The following is a 20354-nucleotide window of genomic DNA, read 5'->3' as shown; positions in this document are numbered from 1 at the left end:
GAGATATGACTTTATATGTATACTGGGTAGTAAGTTAAAGTGCCCATATGAAAGCTTTAAATTATTTGAGTTTTGGCTTCACTTAAGTCTGTCCAACAAGCCAACAAGCGAGAGAGGGTTTTTTTCAAAGCAGATCCAGATTTCATTCTTCAAAGCCTTCGTACATTATTATGACATTAGGATTTGAGAGCATTCCAATATCATTTCAGTTTTGTTTGGAGAAAGAAAAGTCATATGGAAGTGATTAAAGGTTACTCTTCTATAAAACAAAGAATAGAAGAAATAAATACAAGTTTTCCTCTGTAATCTAGTTTGTAACAACAGCTCCAGTGAACCAAAAATGTATGACAGTCTAATGTAGGATCAGTCACATTTAAAAAAAATTGAAAAAAGATGTTTTAAAAGTACTTAGCTGCATATGGGGGAGGGGGAGAGTATCAAATGTACATATGTGCTTGCCCTGTGGATATATATATTATATAAAATGCTTATGCTTCAAATATCTTGCTTTCTGTTCCTATGGCTTTTCCCCAGTTCTCAGCAGAAAAATGTGGGGTAGTTTTTCTGTCCTCTTGTGCTTTTGATGAGGGGAGGATTTCTATTCCACATTTTCCAGTCAGTTACCAAGAGAGAATTTAATCCAGGTGTTTGTATGGATTATGTGAAAAGGCTGCAAATATAAAGGAAGCTGAGATAGCCAGATTACAACCAGTAAAATGTGATAGTAAGAATGAGATTGTAACATTATATACCAAATCCTGAATGACTTTCTATTTCCTTTTGTGCCAACCATTCCACTTAATTATGTGTGACCATATTTGATATGTAATTTCCTTCCATTCATGTGAGACATGGTAAATGGAATTCATTTTTAGAAGCTTTTCTGTCTGAAAGGACTAAATTTTCTTGCATAATATTAAGGTACATTTGACAAAAACATGATCTGAAACCTGAACATTACCTACAGCAGCAACAAACTTTCTATGGATAAGGCAGTGTTTGGCCGGTAATAACTCTGAAAGCTGCATTATTTATGGATGTCCTTATAATACAATTTCATCTTTCAAGCTTATTAACCCAACAAATTTTTGAGGAGCTTGTATTTCCAAACAGTGATCTGAGTTTGAAGCTAAATTCTGCTCATATTAGGAACCTCACTGAGTACTTTTTCCAATTCACACGCGTGTATGAAACACTGATTGGCTACCCTCCAGAACTAAATAGACCTCTGTTACAGATCAAGATGCTAACATTGGAGAACAAGAGTTTGAAATGGGCACCAAAATGGTATAATCTGTTGTCTTAGTTCTCTTACTCTCTTGTGGTTTTGGGATGCATGTATGTATTAAGTGGTAGTTTTCTGACAGTAATGGTTTGATACTTTTATTTAGTGATCAAATCTAATTATAGCTAACCCGAAAGAGAACATCCTTCTAAAGCCAGGAAGACCTGGATTTAAAGCCATTTGTTCAGGACCCATGGACTCATATGCCAGCAGACTATCTAGCAAACTCACTGGCACTGAAGAAGAAATGTCACTCCTCTGTGATTTAGAGGTCAAGACACCTGGAGAGTGTTTTAAAACAAAAAAAAAACATTTATGCTAAAAATCCCATTTAATTGAATGTTTTGTTACTCCATCTAAGATATTGCACAAAATTGTCTTGCTTTAAAATTGTTTAAATGGGTTGCCAGCAGAAATGTAACTATAGCAAACCAAATTTAGCCTTGGTTGCAAAGTATCCCAAGGAACCTGACTTGTTAACCTGTTCTGAACTCCATGCAGCTGTACTTAGACCATAGTGATTTAGGGCTACTTTAATTGAATTGCAATGTAAACCTGCCTGTTGTTTGTAATGGGATTTCTGAAGTGATCTCAAACTGCCAGGTCAGAAGCAATGATTAAAGGTCAGATGTTCCTTTTATCTTTCAGAATCTCCATCAAGAACTTGAGGCAAAATTTTATGAAGACACTTTTGACTGGGACCAAGTACGAAATAATGATGCAGCAGGACTGCTGAAAATGTTTATAAGAGAACTCCCAAGCCCACTTTTCACAGTAGAATATCTGCCTGCTTTCATCACACTAGTCGAAAGTATGTGGAAATGGAGTTGGTATTGACTCATCTAGATAAAATGCTATAGTAGACATTACACCTTTTTCTCTCTCTGAAGTAGAGAGAAAAAAAAAGTGTATTTTTTTCTCTCTCTGCAGTAGAGAGTACGTTGCTTAAATATTTAAGTTTTCTGCAAGTTTTCCTTTTCAAATGGAAAATAGTCTGCATTTAGCTAATAGCATAGATTCATGTGAATGCCATAACAGTTTAATGAAAGACTGGAAACCTCTGAGCAAACAACAGCTGAGGAATGACTTTCATGTTTAGACCCTGATTCTCACGAAATATAGATTTCACAAATGAAAATTTTGTAAGGTAAAGTCAAGTCACTGCCCTTTAGCTGATATTCTGTTGGATCTGTTGTCTTTCTCTGAAGGTTTGTGCTGAGGTCAGAATATCTGTGCAAAGATACGTGTGATCACAGAAAACGTCAGGCAGTTGGGTTTTGTTTTCAGTGTACATACAGCCTCTCATTCCCAGTACATTTTGTTCATTTCCTCTCCAGGAAGAATGCAGTAGTACCTTGGCATGCCTATTGATTTCATTGTAAGTTCCCTTGAGCTAGGACAGAGTAAAACTATCAGGATGGTAAATTTATTATGCAAATCAGTACAGAAAACTAACAACCTGGTTGCAGCCAAGTTTTCGGTGTCTCCATGAGGTAGTTTAAAACACACAGGAGGTAACCCGTTCTGTAACCTTCACATACCTGAGTGTGTTCCTTGTGAGCCCCAGGCTGCATGCAGTCACTGTCACTTAGCGGTTTGTAGGAGAAGACTAAACAGGAGGTGTCTGCTTTACTCCCTACCACAGACATGCTGTCCATATCTCGCACTCTATCTCCAAAACTCTCAGTCATTCTGAGTGGAAGCAAATGACAGAGCTTTTCTTCCCATCTTCTTCACCCTAGCTTTTCTAGTGAGCATTGCAAAACAACAGTATATACTAATTGTGAAAACATGACGGCATTTGTAACTGACAAAGCTCTATATTTATCTAGAGTGCTAGATTTGCGACAAATACCTTTTAAGCTGTAAGCAATTAATCTCCACTCCAATGGCACAAGCTTTCATCAAATTACTCAATAACATTAGTCTGAAAATTCTCTGAAAACAAGTTTCCATTTCAGTTTGAAAGGGGGAAAACACTTGTTCCACATTTGTGGCATATTCTGACCATCATATCAAAGAGAAACTGTCTAGTACTGAGAACTACTGGCTCCTTGCCAATAGAAAGCCTTGTCACCCCTCATGATAAAGACCCAATATGATGAGGGAAAACCCACTCATTGAATGGATTTTATATTTGGAAAATGGACCTAAACATGCTGGTCTCAACCAGGCAGTGTTTGCTGCGTTTCTAGAACTGCTGACCAACACAGTTTTTAGAAACTTGCAACAGGGATTTCAAAAATATTAATTATTCATATTCTTAGAAATCTCCAAGATCAAGTTACAGCTACAAGCTTTGCATCTGTTGATCATGCTGCTTCCTGAGGCCAATAGAGACACAGCCAAGGTAAGCTCTTAATTTGCTACCACCTGCCATCTGTGGTGCTTTTGACTTTTAAATGACACTTTTTTTTTTCCTAACAGTCAGAGGTCAGACACTGCACTGTGAAATGATTTATCTGTGAGTTTTGTCATTTCCTTGGAAAGAATTGGGGGGAAAAAAGTAAAAATCATGGGTTGGGATAAAATCAGCTTAATAGGACAGAAAAGGAAGGAACAATAATAATAATAATGATATAATAGAATTAGAATATACAAGTGATGCACGATACAGTTTCTCACCACTTGCTGATCAATGCCCAGCCAGTTCCCAAGCAGAGGCTCCCGGCCAGGTTTCCCCCAGTTTATATGCTGAGCACGTCACCATATGGCATGGAACATACCTTTGGCCAGTTTGGGTTGGCCGTCCTGGCTGTGTCCCCTCCCAGTTTCTTATGCCCTCCCCCAGCCTCCTTGCTAGCAGGGCATGAGAAGCTGAAAAGTCCTTGACTTAGGGTAAGCACTGCTCAGCAACAACTTATATCGTCAGCGTGTTATCAACATTATGCTTATACTAAATCTGAAACACATCAATGGACCAGCTACTAGGAAGAAAATTAACTCTATCCCAGCTGAAACCAGGACAGTGTTGTAAAAGGACTCATTGGCAGAGCCCACCTCTAACCCCAGCTGCAATCCATCCTATTCAGTCAACTCAAGTGAAATTCTAAATAAAACATCCAAAAAGAAAATTTCTCCTTTGTCAAGAATTGACGTCAATGAGCAACCACTGAGCCCTTTCTGCTTTCATTATCCCAGAATAAAAGTCTGGGGGCTGCTGGCAGAAAATCTTCATATTATATCACATATGGGACTGGTGTACATTTGAAGAGAGGCTGATCACCCTGGTGATTGTAATATAAAAAGCCTTGACCGGATACATCAAAATGGGAACCTTGAAGTCTATGAAGAAATTAACTGTTCAATCATAATACTTGTTCCTCTCCTACAGGATTCAGAGCCTTAGTGCAGACACTGTACTTGACTTATATATTTTGGATTATGCTCTAAGTGATAGATAATTTATTAGTGTATATTTTCATAACACTATTCTTCTATGATTGACACAGATGGTTGTGCCAGCAAATATCAGTAAACCAAATTAGAACGCAAAACCCCCTAAATTTCATCTCCAAGTGCAACTATAACAGCTTTCGAGCCAAGCATGTTTTATGTTTGCAAATGCTGCGTTTAAGAAATGTTTTGTGAGACTCAGAATAAAAAGTGTTGTTTTTCCAGGCCTTTCTTCAGTTCCTGAAGAAGGTGGTTGCTAATGAAGGAAAAAATAAAATGAATTTGTGGAACGTTTCTATGATTGTTGCACCAAACCTCTTCATCTACAAAGGGAAACGGGCAAACCAACAAGAAATGCAAGCAGCTGCCACTACAGCACATGTTGTGCGGCTTTTAATTCGGTACCAGGACATCCTGTGGACAGTGAGTAATGCTGGTTCCCTCTTTATGGCTCCAATACAGAGAAGTGTTTTGTTCTGCATAAATAAGAGTAAACTGATCTTCCTATAAGAAAGTTAGCTATTCTTTGAAAACTGGATGAGATATCTAGAATGAGATAGGGTGACAGAACCTCTGGACAGAGATTTACTTCACCTAAGACATTCATTTTAGCACAAATTGCCCTATGGAGGTACCTATCCTGCACCATTTTTTATACAGAAGAATGCACAGGAGAATGATTTAATCTAGATGTCTAGGTGAGATGTCTAAACATTACAGCAGTCTTCCAGTACCTTAAGGGGACCTGCAAGAGTGCTGAAGAGGGACTTTTTACAGTGCATGTAGGGACAGGACAAGGGGCAGTGGTTTTAAACTGATTTAGTTGAATATAAGGAAGAAATTCTTTACTGTGAGGGTGATGAGACACTGGAACAGGTTGCCCAGAGAAGTTGTGGATGCCCCATCCCTGGAAGTGTTTAAGGCCACGCTAGATGGGGCTTTGAGCAATCTGGTCTAGTGGAAGGTGTCCCTGCCCATGGCAGGGCGGGAGGAAGTAGGTGATCTTTAAGGTCCATTCCAAGCCAAACCATTCTTTGATTCTGTGAATGAGATTAAATGACTGCTTAAAATACAGTCCATAATAATATGGGCTAACTGCAAATATCACTAAAAGTTTCACATGGTATAAAAGATGATCTACAGTTTCACCAAAGGAATAACTGGGTTAATTGTTAGAGGGACCTCCTAATCACATGTACTGTCTGGGAATGAATAGAGCTTTCACTGCTGAAATTTTGATGCCTTTCTAAAGCCCCAACACTTGTTTTACGGGGAGAAAAATTACTGTATATTCTTAGTCCTGGTTTCCTCCATGTAGGTCCCATCCTTCTTGATTTCCCAAGTGAGAAAAATGAATGAAGCAGCAATGAACAACAGCAAAAGGCAGCTGATGTTTGACAAAGGAGTAAGAAAACTTCTGAGGAGAAAAACCATGGAACGGGAGAGACCTGAAAGACCAGAGGTGTGGTAAAAACTTATCAAGTGTAGTTTTAACCAGCCTCCCTCCTTTCTTACCTCATAAAAGCTTCTGGAGGTGGGGGGGAGGAAATTTTGACATACAAAATAAGCTGATTTGGGAGCTAGCTTGAAATCCGAGTTTCCAGCCCAACATCCTGGTAAGACAAAGCTTTGGGAATTGATTGAGAAAATGTGGGAAAGGCAGAATTATTTCCAGTTTGCCTAACAGACATCAAAACTGGGACTAAATCTTAAATGCCTAAGTGGCTTTTTTACTGAAATAGTCAGAGCAGAAAGGTGAATACTTTTGAGGACTTCAAGAGCTCTAGGTGCAGTTCAGACTTCGGGAAGTCTGACACAAAAAATCTTCCTTTGGAGGTCTTAAAGCCACCAACTTTTCTCTACTGCCTAGGTATGTAGTTTAGGAACTTGCTTGGGGAATTGCTACTTCAATACACCTAAAAGCAACTTATATATTAGGTGTAACATACAATTTGGGCAACAAAGCAGGTTGCGTACACATGCACAACATATACACTCCCTGTAACAGCTTATATGTAATTTTTCCATGCGGTATCTAACCTTTAATAACCCAGAGAGAAAGTATTTAGAATCTTCCATGCAGGTTTAAAAGAACTAGTCAAGGTCTCTATAGTTATTGAAGAATAGTCTTGAGGAGCAACAGAAAAAAGAAATTGAGAAAGAATGATACAAGTGATTACAAACAATAGAGAAGAAGCCACTTAATACAGACAAGAGAGAAAATGCAGAAGGGAGTGTCTGAGGAAAAAATTAAAAGAAATCCTATGTATGAATTGTGAATCCATGCTAATCCAGCTTTTTGGAGAATTTATTCATCAGTACTGACTGAAATATATTGTGGGTAGGACACACATTCATGCTGCAGATGGAGAGAGAGATGTTTGTTTAAAATTGTGGTGTAGACTACTGTGTTTCAAAACTGTATTCACCCTGGAACGAATACAGTGAGAGTTTCTGAGGATAGTCAATTACTGCAGTCATTGCACCTTTGGGAAGAGAAGTTCATTGATCGAAATTGGCTTTGCATCTAATAAAAACAAGAGTAGCCATCTCAGGTAGCTGAAATATGAAGGGTAAATTGGAGGCGAACTCCGTTTGGATAACTAAGTTGAATTCTGAGAGCACTTAACACAATCCCCAGGTCTCAGACGTTCTAAATCACACAGGGACAGAGACTGGAGAGACCATTGTGCTCTGCTCAGCATGGTATTAACTGGATTAGAACCGGAATGCAAATCTTGCTAATTGATTTATCTGCCATTAATCATGGAAGAGTGCATAAACTTCATAGATGATCATTTGAACCCTATTCAAGGTCAAATTTCAAATTAACAGAAACCATATGGTACTTTGATATTTTACTGTACATACACTTCGATCTAGTTCAAGCCGTAGGAAGCAGAAACAAAGAGCTGGATCTTCATGTCCCAGGAGAATCTCATCTTTGAAAGGAAGAGTAGATATTGCTAATAATTTTTATGTATTTTTAAATAGGCAGTTGGTTCACTGACCAATGTGAACAGAAATTATTTTTAAAATGTCAGATAACAACTTGACTCAATTATTACTGTAAGCAGTTAAAATTTAAGGGCTTTACTTTGTTCTATGTGCATTTATGGCATACTTACCAAAAAATTTGATCTTTGTGTTGTATTTTGCTACACCGTACCTACAAATTTGCATCTGTGTGACTATAAATATGTTTTTTGAATAATCGAGTCCAGGGCAGTGATTTTTGCAAGCAAACTCAAAAAGAATTGCAGACTGTTTCTGAATGGACCAAAAGCAGTATTTGCCTTAGACTTACTCTACTGAATATTGTTTTTAGGGAGCTGTCACTTTTCCCCCATACCTGCAGTCTGACATACCTGAGGGGGTGATAAGAGTTTATGCTCCACTGCATTCAAAAGTCTCTATGGCAATTCAACTCAACAGCCAAACAAAAGCCAAAGACATCCTGGCTCGATTCCACTGTGAAAACAGGTGGGTAAACCAGAACGTTTTGTTTTTCCTGAACAATAATATCAGAACCATTAATGAATAGATTGTTCCCTTTTCAAATGCTTATTGTGCTATTGAACTTTTTTTCTAATCTAAAATTGATAATTTATGGTTATGTTGGTCAAAGAAACTATAACCATTGACTTTATTCTTCATATTGTACTTAATATTTGGCTCCTATAGAAAATCAATCTGCCCTCTGTTATGACACTACTAAAAATATACCTTCTATAGATTCACTCCATAGAGAACCCAGAGGGATTGTCTTACATCTGCCCATAAAATGTTAAAACTTTTTGTCACCAAGTAATTCTGTTCTTTAAATAAATAATATGAAATAAATAACAGAAGGTTTATGTAACTGCAACACAGTAATCTATCTCTATAGCAGATTCAGTATTCTGAAGTGCTGCGTTTGGTAGAAGTCCATTCTTTTGATAAGTAAGTTCACAGGGGCAAAAATACCAATTTTTAGCTTACTAGAGACGGCAGCTGATAAAGCAGTGGTTATAAGAGAAAGACAAACTAAAGTTTTTTTCCATCTTAGCCACGGATCATCACAGAACATGAGAGGCCAGATCCAAAGTTTACATGAAATTGGAGGAAATATAGGTACGTCTTCATTTTGAAAATTCAATTTGGAATGTCCGTAGCCTCCTTAATGTCCTCAGGCAGTGCTATTTTCACACAGCTGGGTTTCTCCTATCCTCCAGTCCATCTGCGGGAAAGAAGCCTGACCCAAAAGGTGTCAAAATCAATTTCTTCTGACTCCAGTGTGATTGGAGGGGCACCCTACAGGGGATAGTGACCTGATGGCTGATCTCAGCAGGACCCCTTACAGTCTTGCCAAATTCATCTGACCTTTCGCTTTCCTCTCTTACTCTCATAACTGAGAATTTTTCCATGGTTAAGAGACCCTCAGTCGTCTTCTTGCAAGCACATTCCACCTCGCTGTCAAGCCTTTTCCCAAGACCTATTTCTTCCTTTCTGTATTTAAGTGTTAACCTCCCCCAAAGAAAAAACACAGAATTGAGAATTCAGCCCCTGCATATATTTGTGTAATATACTCATACTAATCCATGTGCTTTATTTAGATTGTAAATTCCTTGCAGATTTTGTCTTCTTCCGTGTTTCATGCAGTGATATTTTTGTAATAACAACATAGGCTTGCCACACAAGTTTCTGGCCTAAAGGTCAAAACCCAGATTTTAATTCGATATTGCACAGTCCTGACTCTCTTCTTTCTCCTTTCATACTAAAACTCTGGATGCTCTGTTGGAGTCTTTTGTCAACTGTCTGATTAGATTATGCCTTAATTCTTCTAGATTCAGTTCTAAACAGTTTCTATAAAATCATCATGAAATATCACAGCCTTGCTTCAGCAGCAGTCCAGAAGAAAACTCTTTATTACTGAAGGTATACAAAGCTAAATTTGATTAGTTATTTGTTTTGCCTGGCTAAAGAGGATAGCCAACCAATGCTAAAATAGGAGATCCTAAAAGCCGTGTGAAACTATCCTGAGTATTCCCACCATGCTCTTTCCAAAACCTAGACTTTTAATTTTCATCTTCATTTAAAATTATTTTTATAGTCCTAGATCTTTCAGGGTACCTTAGGCTACTGATTATGCATTAATTCATTTATATTGCTTTCATCTGAGTAAAATCATTAGGACCCAAGTGACCTTGTAAGTAACTGCACAAGCATTTTACCATAATCCTTTGTGTCACCGCAGTGTACCCTCCCCAGTTAAATGGCTCTATCACCCAGTGTAAATGCAATATAAGTCCAACAAATCAACTTAACTCAAGAATTTATTGTCTTACTACTCAATTAAGTAATAAAGTAATTAAGAGGCACCAAATGCCTCTTCCCCTCTGCCTGCAAAGGCAGTAGGGGCTCCCCAACCACCCAACTCTTATTCCCAGTCACCACCTCGCAAAATCCTCAAATGGTGATACTTAGGAGGACTTTTATTTTTTAACCAGAAAAACAGCAACTGCTGTAGTCCCAGTATTTCTTTGCAAGACCCTAGCTGGATGGGAACACATAGTTTACAGAACTACTTTTTCAGAATTTAAAAATGGTGTAGAAATGAAGTCAGAGAGTTGCAATTCCAGCTCAGTAAATCCAAAGAAATACCTCCCCCCCCCCCATACTGTGGCACTTACAGTAACAGTGTTGTTAATGCTTCTAAAGAAGCCACAATGTTTGTTCACCATTTGAGTAAATGTCTTGTCCATAACTCAGTTTAATGCAGGACATCTTGCCTGGAAGTGAAACTGAATTCATGACTCTCAGTGAGTAAAATCAGTCACAAATTTACCAAAGCCCCTGCCTGTATCCAGGCGAGATATTAGCGGGTCACACTGAACTAGGCTGCCTATGTACAAGTCAAAGATGTATTCAAGGACATTTTAACACCATTCATCCCTGCCCATGGCAGGGGGGTTGGAACTAGATGATCTTAAGGTCCTTTACAACCCAAACTGTTCTGTGATTCTATGATCATTTCCCATATACTAACATGCTCAGAATATGCTAAGATTCATGCTGTGGATTCCCGTTTCAGGTCAACACTGTTTGGATCCAGACGCACACATGTTAGATGTTTACCGTGCAAACCCTCAGGCAGAATGGGTGATAAAACCAAAAGCAAGCTGAAGCACAAGCCTGTGGTGTACTGGACAAAAGCCAAATGGGCAAGAGTGATGCCTGTCATTTTAAGAAGCTCTTGCCAGAGACAAAACAAAATGGTAGCTACAGAACATCATTCCTTCCTACCGTACTGTCCAACTGATGGTCACCATTTTTGGTATGAGCAATATCACTCCAACTTCTGGGCCATCAGAAAATGTCATATCAGTTACACTTTCATACAGATTACATTTGTGCCAGTTAGCCCAGGAATTAAGGAGGACAGACCAAGGTACGGTGCACAGAAAACAACCGGAGTTGTTTGTTTCCTGACCTGATGTTAGAACTTGAATTTTGTGAGAGAATCCAGTAGCATCCAAGGGTGTATGAAACACTACAGACCACAGTGTAACACAGAAGTGTCACTGAGATGTTGAAGAGAAGAAGGTATCTGTCAAGCATTGAAGAGAGGCACTCGACCTGCAGCAGTGCCAAGACATGGCTGTGTGACAAAATCAAACCTTTCTACTGGAAGTAAACCTGTACAGTCTGCATTATTGCAATATTTGTCTCTCAGTCAGTCCTCATGAATACCTGACGCTGGGGGAGGAGGGAAGCAGGAGGAAGAAGTACTGCATAAACAGCTATACAGCTCCATGTATGTTCACCATGTACCAGTCTTCCAAAACTGTCTGTCTGAATCACATTACTGTGTGCAATTGTAGCTCCACAAAACATTTTATCCTTCCTTCCCCTGTGACATACACAGGGTTTGGGAGACAAATGCTGGGTGAGAAGGGCATATTCCCCTGACTCTATCTTTTATTTGATAGTCTCAAATTTAAGCCTGTGTAATGCCATAATAATATGATATGTGTTAACGGTGCCACTTACAGCCATCACCTTTTTTGTTAAACATTATAGTTTCTTAATTTGTAACCTATTTTTCTTTTGTTTATTTTAGCTTTAAGATGTAAGCAACTTTTATACTATTCAGCCGCACTGAAATGAGAGATCTTTGTCTGGATCTTGTAAAATACAGCATAGAGAATAAAAAGCTTCCAATAAGCAGAGGGATTTAACACCCTCATTTAACATTTACAAACTGGGGCTTTAAAACTACAGCCAAACTAGGCCCAGTTGTGCTGGGGGTTTTACAAATACATAGCAAATAGCAGCTCTTTTTACAGATGGCGTGTAGTCTATGAAAACACATAGGCTGGAGAAAGAACAGTGGGCCACAACTGCATTGGGAATGAAGCATAGCAAATGTAAGACAGTATGCCTAGTCTGTAGCCAGTCACAAGGGTGAGCACTATTCTTCACCTAACCCTTTTGTTCTGGATTATACTTTTACAGAACTGAAGCATGTTTGCTCAGTAAGGAAATCACAGGTCTCTGGAAAACGACAAGTATTTTTTTCATCTTTGTCTTATGCAGAAAATGGGAACTGATGCCTTCAGCTGCACTGCAGTGCTTGTCACTGGGTGACGATATTGCACAATGAACTCACTCAGAGTCTCAGCAGCGGGTTTTGCTCCTCACCTGGACACACATATCAGGCAGAAGCTAGTGCTCTGTTTACCAGGTAACAAAATAAAAGCAGTCTGAACCAAGTCCTCCAGGTGAACATAAAGTACACTGTCCTGAAGAGTGATGCTCTGCTGCAGCTGTGCTACGAAGGCTTGCACATTCTAGAAATACTACTTCTGGTTCAAAGCATTCTCCAGTAGATAACTTTCACTGTTAGTGTTCAGTGTGAGAAAGCAACACTGAATCAGTAATTTTACCAGCAACAATAATGTCTACAGAGGGCAGATCCAATCTCTCTTCCTTACTATAAAATTTTGCATCATCATTTCATTTCTTTAAAATACTGTAATTTTTAACTTACTTTTTTTTTTCCCCTTAACACTAACGGAGGCATATCTGCAGCCAGGAAAAGATTGGGGCAGTGGCATTATAAAATACACTGCTTACTTTGACAACTATTTATTTTAAGTATATGAGAAACAGTAGATCTGTGGTTTGCTCATAGAACTAAGCATAAAGGTTTTGTCAAGTGCTTTGTTCTTGATTCCCTTTAGTTCCCTCTGGGGAAATGAACAACTCTTTCTACTATGCTGCCCTTTACTCTTAGGTATAAAATGGGACTAGTACTTCCCTTATAAAGATAAAATGAGAATTAGTTGAGTTAAATTCCGCTCTCAGATGCAGCCAAACAATTCCCTGAGCAGATCAGAAGTTATAAACACATCCAAGAAGGACAAACTCAGAAAAGGGACTTTATGTGGAAAGTGCTTTGAACTTGACAAGCATCATATAAATGCTAAGCATAATTGTACCTATAGCCAACAAAAAAGCTTCTATGACTACACAGAAAGCCTAAACATTAACTAAAGAATTTGAAGTGTCATAGCAAACGAGAACCTTCTACAACACTTTCAGACAGATACGCTGACCTCCTCAGTCTTGCCCACTCACTTCACTCCATGTTCGCAATGGCTGTGTAAGGGAAAGTACAATGCACCCATGTGTTCACACCATAACTTGCTCAGCATGTTCTGGACCCTGAAATTAGGACTTCGGAATTATTTCTGAAGTAGATCCCACTGTATTCTGTATGGGATACAAGGGGCTTTTGGAAGACTTCCACCTTTTACCACTTTGCAACTTAGGAAAGCCAAATTTGATGTCATGGAATCCATCCCATGAACATTTGTTTTACGCTAAAATTGCCTATAACTGTATAAGACATGCATATTAGCAGATGAACTAGATTCTACGTACAATGCCCTGAATAATACAGCACGGTCAAATACCTGCTGTCTTTGAAACAGAATGGCAAAATACTCTTTTGATACAAATGGACCTAATGACCCATGTGTACTGTGGTTAATACTGTTACACATTAAGTTGTTTTGTGTTGTTATGGTGCACTAACTTGATTTAATATATCACGGACAAACTGAACAATCTCTGTGACACTTCTGAATATGAGGTCTCAAATTTAGGCCTTATAGTTTCAAAATGCTAGTGGAGGCAGTGGGAATTTTGTTCCTCTAACAGCAGTTGAAGTCAAAACAAAGTTATAATAGGATTGTCATCTAACAAAAAGCAACATACATGCATATTAATAAGAAAGTGGTAGCAAGCAGGGAGAAACTTTTTCAGCAAACTCCAAAAGATGCCTCAACCACTTTTGTACTCCACGGTTCTGCAAAGACAGCATTTTGCATATCAACAGAGAGAGAGAGAATGTATTGCAAGGAGGAGGTGTTGGAAAAAGACTGGAATGCTCTAACCTCTTTATGCATCTAATGTCATTAGAATGTCTGTGTGTGCGCAAATGTGTCTGTGTCTGCGTATAATATTAACTACCTCACTCTACATTTTCCAGGAAAAATATTTTGGCATAGAGGTTTACTATTCCAAAACTTTCTATTATTAAGTTCACCACTCCACTAGACCTATACATTGATAAAATGTTTCTCCTTCTATGAAAAAAGATTTGGAAACCACAAAGAAAGACATATTTCAAGGATATGGATGAAATTTTATCCAAAACATGTTGCCTCAATTACTGCGTGTAATATGAACCTTATGAGATCAGATCTTGAGGTTAATAGACAAAATACATACTGTGTTTCAATTTTTATTTTTCAATGGCTTTCCATCAATGTGCGTCTTCTCTGGAAAATAATACGATGCCACTAATCAAAGCAAAATGTTTGTATGTACGTTTCCCTTATAAACCTCATGTTATGTGTTGTTGAAGTAAACCCACACGTAAGAGTATCTGTACAGTAGAATGTGTCTGTTGTATTGTATTCATGTCAAAAATAAAAACAATACTGACAAAGAAAGCTCTTCAAATCTAAACACGTGGTTTTTGGATAGAAGCAGGTGACAGGAATTGCAAAAAGCAGTGGTGAATCTGTCTTAAAAGCAACTCTGTTGTTACAGCACCTGAATAGCTAGCTACACCAAGGACTACTTTCTGTCATCCTTGCTCAAGTGGAGGTACAAAATTACACTGGTTGGAATCTTGCCTCATTGAAATCAGTGACAAACGGCTTTCATTTGAACCAGTATTTTTCAAACTAGCATGAATGTGAATTAAGAATCGTAGAGCATCAAAGGTGCTTTCCTGTATCCTGTAAGAAATACTGTTTCAGAGGAAAGATGCATTAGTTCTCATTTCCAAAATACATATTTGTTCCCAAACAAGACCCAAATAGTTTCTTCACCAACACAACATTTGATACACATCTCTGTGCTGTGGAGTTGCTGCCTGTCCTGCAACTGATTACATGAAAGCATAAACAGGATCATAATCCTTCTAGACAATGTGGCTATAATGGGGGTCGGAAGCACTGAATATTTAAGGCAGAAGTAAAAGGGACTGGAGCTACCACAGAAAGTATAAATAAGAATAGTCTTTTAACTAGACTGTGAATCAGAGACCTTCAAAATTATGCTTTAGTCTCCTGCACCCTCTGCTGGACTACATCCACTTCCACTTTTCACTTCTTAGCCTTCTCTATCTAACTGAAATGTACGGACAACTGAACTACATGAAATAATGAACAGTTTATTGTATTTTTATTATGCTGTCCAAAATGATTACCTTTTCCTAAAACGGCCAACACACAATAAAATGAAATACTGTCAAGCAATCAACACTGATTAATAAAAAATCCCAAAAGAAAAATACCCAATTAATGCCATTAACATTGTAGTAGAGGTATTTGCTTTTTTAAACCATTTAGTTAAAATGCAGACATAAAGCTTCTGACTAAAAAAAAAATAAATGACCTGAGTTGGAAAACAACCAGAAAATCAAAGAGTTGTAGACTCTCACCAATTCTTCTCTTCATTACGAAATGAGAATGAAAAAATCACAGATCAACAACCCCCCCCCCCCTCTCTCAGTCCAGACAGGCTTTGATGCAGTTCAGTGCTCAGCCCCAGGGCAGGAATGAGGAAAGGCTCCACGCAGGTCAAAAGCTCTGCTGAAGTCAAACAATTCTGCTTGTTGGCCCTTGGTCAACACAAGGTTCCTCAAACAGCCACGGAATGAGCTCTTGCTTGTGAGGCAGTTTTGCTTCATATCAGCTGAAAAACAAATGTGAAATATGTAGACTGTATTTCCAGTAAAAAGAAACAATACAAAGACTTAGGTTATTATTCAACAGCTTGTCCTCCTTCACCAGCAAGAGATAAAAGCAATGCCTGAGTAGTACCGTGTTCCATTCATGTTTGGGAATCTGGGACATCGTTCCATGGACAGCCACTACTGCCATCAAGCTAAGCCATGAACTGGGAAAACTTGGGCAGAGGTTACAGGAATAATTTGTCCCAAGGGAAAATGGGAGATGAAAGAGGGGAAAAGAGAGGAGAAAGGCATTCTACATAGGCATCTTTCAAGTTAAAATTGAAACTGGCAGAATATGAAGCAAAGCTGAACTGTACGCAGTCATGGACTCCATCAGCAACCCAAAACATGAGGCTGGGAGATAGTCCAAGATAGTCCAACTCTTCTTCCATACAACCTGTCAAACAATTCATTCAGCTTCTGCAGTACTCACTGAACTGAAGAATTTCTCCTTTCCCTACGAGCCCTAATCTTTACAGACAAAGCACTGAAAGAACAATTAGTATTACAATACCTTACTTAAAAAAATAAAAATCACAAGATGCTGATAAGGCCACTTTGGTATTCAAGGAAGACCCAAATATTGATCAAAATCTACCTAAATAGCATTACTTTATTTTTCATAAAGCACCAAAACCCTGTCCAACAGAAGGTTCTGTAGCATTTTAAGCTATTATCCCTAAATCTTTCCAAATATTTAAAAACTGAGTTTGCTCTTCAAACCTCATCACATCTTCCACAAATGGAAATATCTGAAGTGATAAACTGTAACAGCTGTTTCAGAGACAAATGGATATGGGCATTTTATGCTATGTGTAAAAGCGAAGATATTCAAAAGCCATACAAAGCCTATTTACTCTCAGCACTGATGTGTTCATTAAAAAGTATGCCTGCATAAAGGCCAAACTCATGATGTTCAAAACTCAACCCTCTTAATGAATACATTGTCTCAGTTCAAATTATCAACTAATGAGTAGCACAACTTAATTGAAAAGTAATTCAATTATATATGTTTTGTGTTACTATTTTTTTTATTTATCATCCTAGTATGATTGACAGACAGAAGGGAATTTACACAGAACATAGGAAATACATGTTCACCTTCAGCAGCTTGACTTATGCCTGCACAGCCCCTGCCTTGAAACATCAGCAAAAATAAAGCAGAGAAGACCACTATGGAAACCTTACTTAGATGAATGTGAAGAAAAGCCTTGATATTAATTTGACTGCAAAAGAACCATACCTCAACATACACACGCAGGGACATTGTAAAGTCTGAGAGAGAGTGTGAAAGACAAACCATGCAGAGTAAATCCTTCTCAGAAACTAAGGAGCAGGTTTGTGTAGGAAAGTGATACAAGTTCAGCTGATCTTGCCAACACACTCAATAGATAAATGCAGTCCTCCAGAAAGTATACACAAATAATACGCAGTGATGTCAGTGACAACGTGGGAAATGGCAACTGTGATTTATAACTCAATCAAGAACTTCATGAATGAGGGGTGGAGAAGGGAAGGAGAGAAGAAGGAGGAGAGGAGAGAAGGTAAGGAGGGAAAGACAGAAAGAGAGGAGGAGAGAGGAGAGAAAAGAGAAGAGGAGAGAGGAGAGAAAAGAGAAAAGGAGAGGGGGAGAGGGGAAGAGGAAGAAAGGAGGAGAGAGGAGAGAAAGCGGGGAGAGAGTGCTTGCATTAAGAGCCATTTTTACAAGAGCGAGACCAGAAGGGAGGGAAAGGAAGAGAAATATTATTGTACCTACCAGGATAGCCTCCAACGTAAATGGGATTGTTTGTATCTGCAGATGTTGACTGGATGTAGGGATTATCAGTTTGGACTAAATTCCCATCAATTATCAGCGAAATGCGATGTTTGCTTTTGTTTGCTTGAAGCTTGTGCCATTTTCCATCACACAAACTATTTGTGCCTCTTGGTTCATATGTAGCTGTTATTCTGCCAGCTCCATTGTTGACATGGAATAAAACCTGTATAAACAACCAGATGCCAATAAAGATATAAAGTAAGAATGCATGAACTAATTTGCGTAGATAAAAGCACAATCATGCTGGTGCAGAGACTTCCTTCTGAATAGATGTTTGGTAATTATGCAAAGTTAATGTTTACTTTGATGGATAGAGTGTGCCCTTATTGAAGTATCTTTAAAATCAGAGATTTAAATCTATCCATGCAATGTTCCACAGGTTCAGCTTGGATATACTTCCCTTGGGACTTCAATGTTTCTTACAATTAAAAATCAAGCAGTTTTCTTACAGAAGCTGAGAATTCAGATATGAAAGAACATCCACTGTATCTAATTGAAGAGGAATAGACTGAAAGCACTTCTCATTGTCAATACATGTATTGATTTACTTCATGTATATATTTTTCAAAGCAGTAGACATTTCCTCAACTCTGTGGTGAGGATTAATATGTAAATATTAACTGAAAAAGCATGTCCCACAGAAACAGTGACATTTAATATTGTCTCTAGCTAAGAAGTTTTGAATAAAAAATGAGCCATTTCTGAGAAAAGGAAATACTTAGAGCAATAAAATATACATTTTTTATGCAGGAGATGAGTGGAGAACTATGTATTGATTGTTAAATGGTCTATGGCACATAATGGCCAGTAGAAATAGAAAGTGAATTAATTGCTCATGAATATTGAAGAAGGAATTACAAAACAGTGTACTTTGTACATGCAATGTGTTTATCAAGGACAAAGGTAGCTCTATGGCAGAAAAACTATTAAGCTATAAGGAGGGTATATATTTGGTCTAACATCCAAGTTGTGCAGTACAGGAGGTCACAGTGGCTACAAGACAACATAAATTACACTAATTAAAAAGGAAAAAAGTTCCAGTGACTTCTGCTAATCTCACATTTTACCATATGAAGGTGATGAGAAACACTGAGATGGAAAGTCTGTCCCAGACTACTTCTGTGGGGATTTGGTTCAGACATTTTACCTCTATCACATTTCACTGGTGCCTATTTAGCGCTACCAAACAGTTCTAGCCTCCCAGTTTTAAGCAAGCCTTGTGAAATGAGTGTGCCAGCACATGGCAGCCTACCTTGCCATTTACAATCTCCAGTCCAATGGCATCAACCTTAGCACTGCTGACTCCAAGGAGAATGCCATGTACTGCTGTTGTACGAAACTCCAGTGTGATGTTCACATCAGACCGCACTTTGTAACCTTCTCTAACTGAAAAGAAGTTATGAGCTTTTAATAGAAGACTTGTGACCCACAGTACAAAGTAGAATACATTCATCATCATTAAAAGACCTAAAAAGCTTGCTAATTACTTTGGTGGGATACAGCCTTGCGGAAAGTACATTTTCCAGAGTCTTAATTCATATTTTATACTTGAAAAGGTAAATTTCCAAATAAGCTTTCTTTCATTCATGTAGACTTAATAGATTTTATCTCATTTGTAATAAACAGTAAAGAGCAGAAACGTAATCATTCATGTTACTTCAAAAGTCCCCAACGTCTTTTGTCTCCATGCCTTTTTAACAGACCTTATCATGAACATGGATATACTTAGCTGAAGAAAGAGACAACTGATTTCGTTCTGAGTGCTAGAATCATTAGCTCTTTCATTGGTGGAAGATAACCATTTGCAGAAATGACCACTTTTACACATATGGAGTAAAGGGACTCAGAAATACATATGCAGGGCATGCACTCTTTGTGTGAGTCAATTAAATACACATAGTTCCAGAAAGACCTAAAAAGAGTACATTTTCATTAACATTAATTCAGTAAGGTACTGTTTTCATTTAATGACACTTACCAAGAGCAACAAAGCCACTCCCATCAAAGAAAGTACCATCCTGCACTGTTACATAGCACTTATTCACAGCAAAGATAGAGACAGGGCTCTCGTTGTCCAGTTGTTTGCTATTAATAGTCATGTTACCAATGCAGGCAGGAATACTGTGAGTCACCTAAGCATATTGAAATATAAGAGTTAATGTGTAATACAAACTGCTGCAATGCTCTCTTAGTGATTCACCTGATGTTATGGTAAATAAAAAACTCTCTGAACCAAACAGAGCAGGATCTAAAACATTTACGTAATTCAATTTCTACTATTACCTATACTTATATAAATGTACATAATGTCTTAAAATAAATAGTTTAAAAACACTCTCTACAACAGCTAGGGTTGGAAAGGACCTTAGGATCATCTAGTTCCAACCCCCCTGCCATGGGTAGGGATGCCTCACACTAGACCATGTCGCCCAAGGCTCTGTCCAACCTGGCCTTGAACACTGCCAGGGATAGAGCATTTACCACTTCTTCTTTGGGCAACCTGTTCCAGTGCCTCACCACCCTCACAGTGCGAAGGGATACACTCAACAATTAAAGGCGTT

The 20354-nt window shown here is 38.3% G+C and overlaps 2 protein-coding genes across 4 annotated transcripts in view; one reads left to right on the top strand and one right to left on the bottom strand.

The window, feature by feature from the left end:
• ARHGAP28 (Rho GTPase activating protein 28) overlaps positions 1 to 11363 on the top strand; it is a 72704-nt gene extending 61341 nt beyond the window's left edge. For 2 of the 3 annotated variants that reach the window (XM_057397506.1, XM_057397507.1), the window contains 7 exons: positions 1934 to 2096; positions 3553 to 3635; positions 4907 to 5104; positions 6000 to 6143; positions 8010 to 8164; positions 8730 to 8794; positions 10755 to 11363. In XM_057397506.1, the coding sequence (XP_057253489.1) occupies positions 1934 to 2096; positions 3553 to 3635; positions 4907 to 5104; positions 6000 to 6143; positions 8010 to 8164; positions 8730 to 8794; positions 10755 to 10846 (900 nt within the window). In that variant the 3' untranslated portion in view covers positions 10847 to 11363. The remainder of the gene's footprint in view (positions 1 to 1933; positions 2097 to 3552; positions 3636 to 4906; positions 5105 to 5999; positions 6144 to 8009; positions 8165 to 8729; positions 8795 to 10754) is intronic. The other variant, XM_057397505.1, reaches the window with a different exon arrangement.
• Positions 11364 to 15393: 4030 nt separating this feature from the next.
• Positions 15394 to 20354, bottom strand: part of LAMA1 (laminin subunit alpha 1) — a 101424-nt gene continuing 96463 nt past the window's right edge. Inside the window, exons 60-63 of the mRNA XM_057397504.1 lie at positions 19772 to 19925; positions 19046 to 19179; positions 17734 to 17956; positions 15394 to 15937 (exon numbers count right to left, since the gene is read on the bottom strand). Of these exons, the coding sequence (XP_057253487.1) occupies positions 15777 to 15937; positions 17734 to 17956; positions 19046 to 19179; positions 19772 to 19925 (672 nt within the window). The 3' untranslated portion in view covers positions 15394 to 15776. The remainder of the gene's footprint in view (positions 15938 to 17733; positions 17957 to 19045; positions 19180 to 19771; positions 19926 to 20354) is intronic.

Source organism: Pezoporus wallicus, unplaced genomic scaffold, assembly GCF_028554395.1.
Source record: "Pezoporus wallicus isolate ANWC-B61680 ecotype Strahan unplaced genomic scaffold, APGP_CSIRO_Pwel_v1 contig_227, whole genome shotgun sequence".
Taxonomy (NCBI): Eukaryota; Metazoa; Chordata; class Aves; order Psittaciformes; family Psittacidae; genus Pezoporus; species Pezoporus wallicus.
The sequence above is the reverse complement of the archived record's forward strand: the minus strand, read 5'-3'. Positions and strand labels throughout refer to the sequence as shown.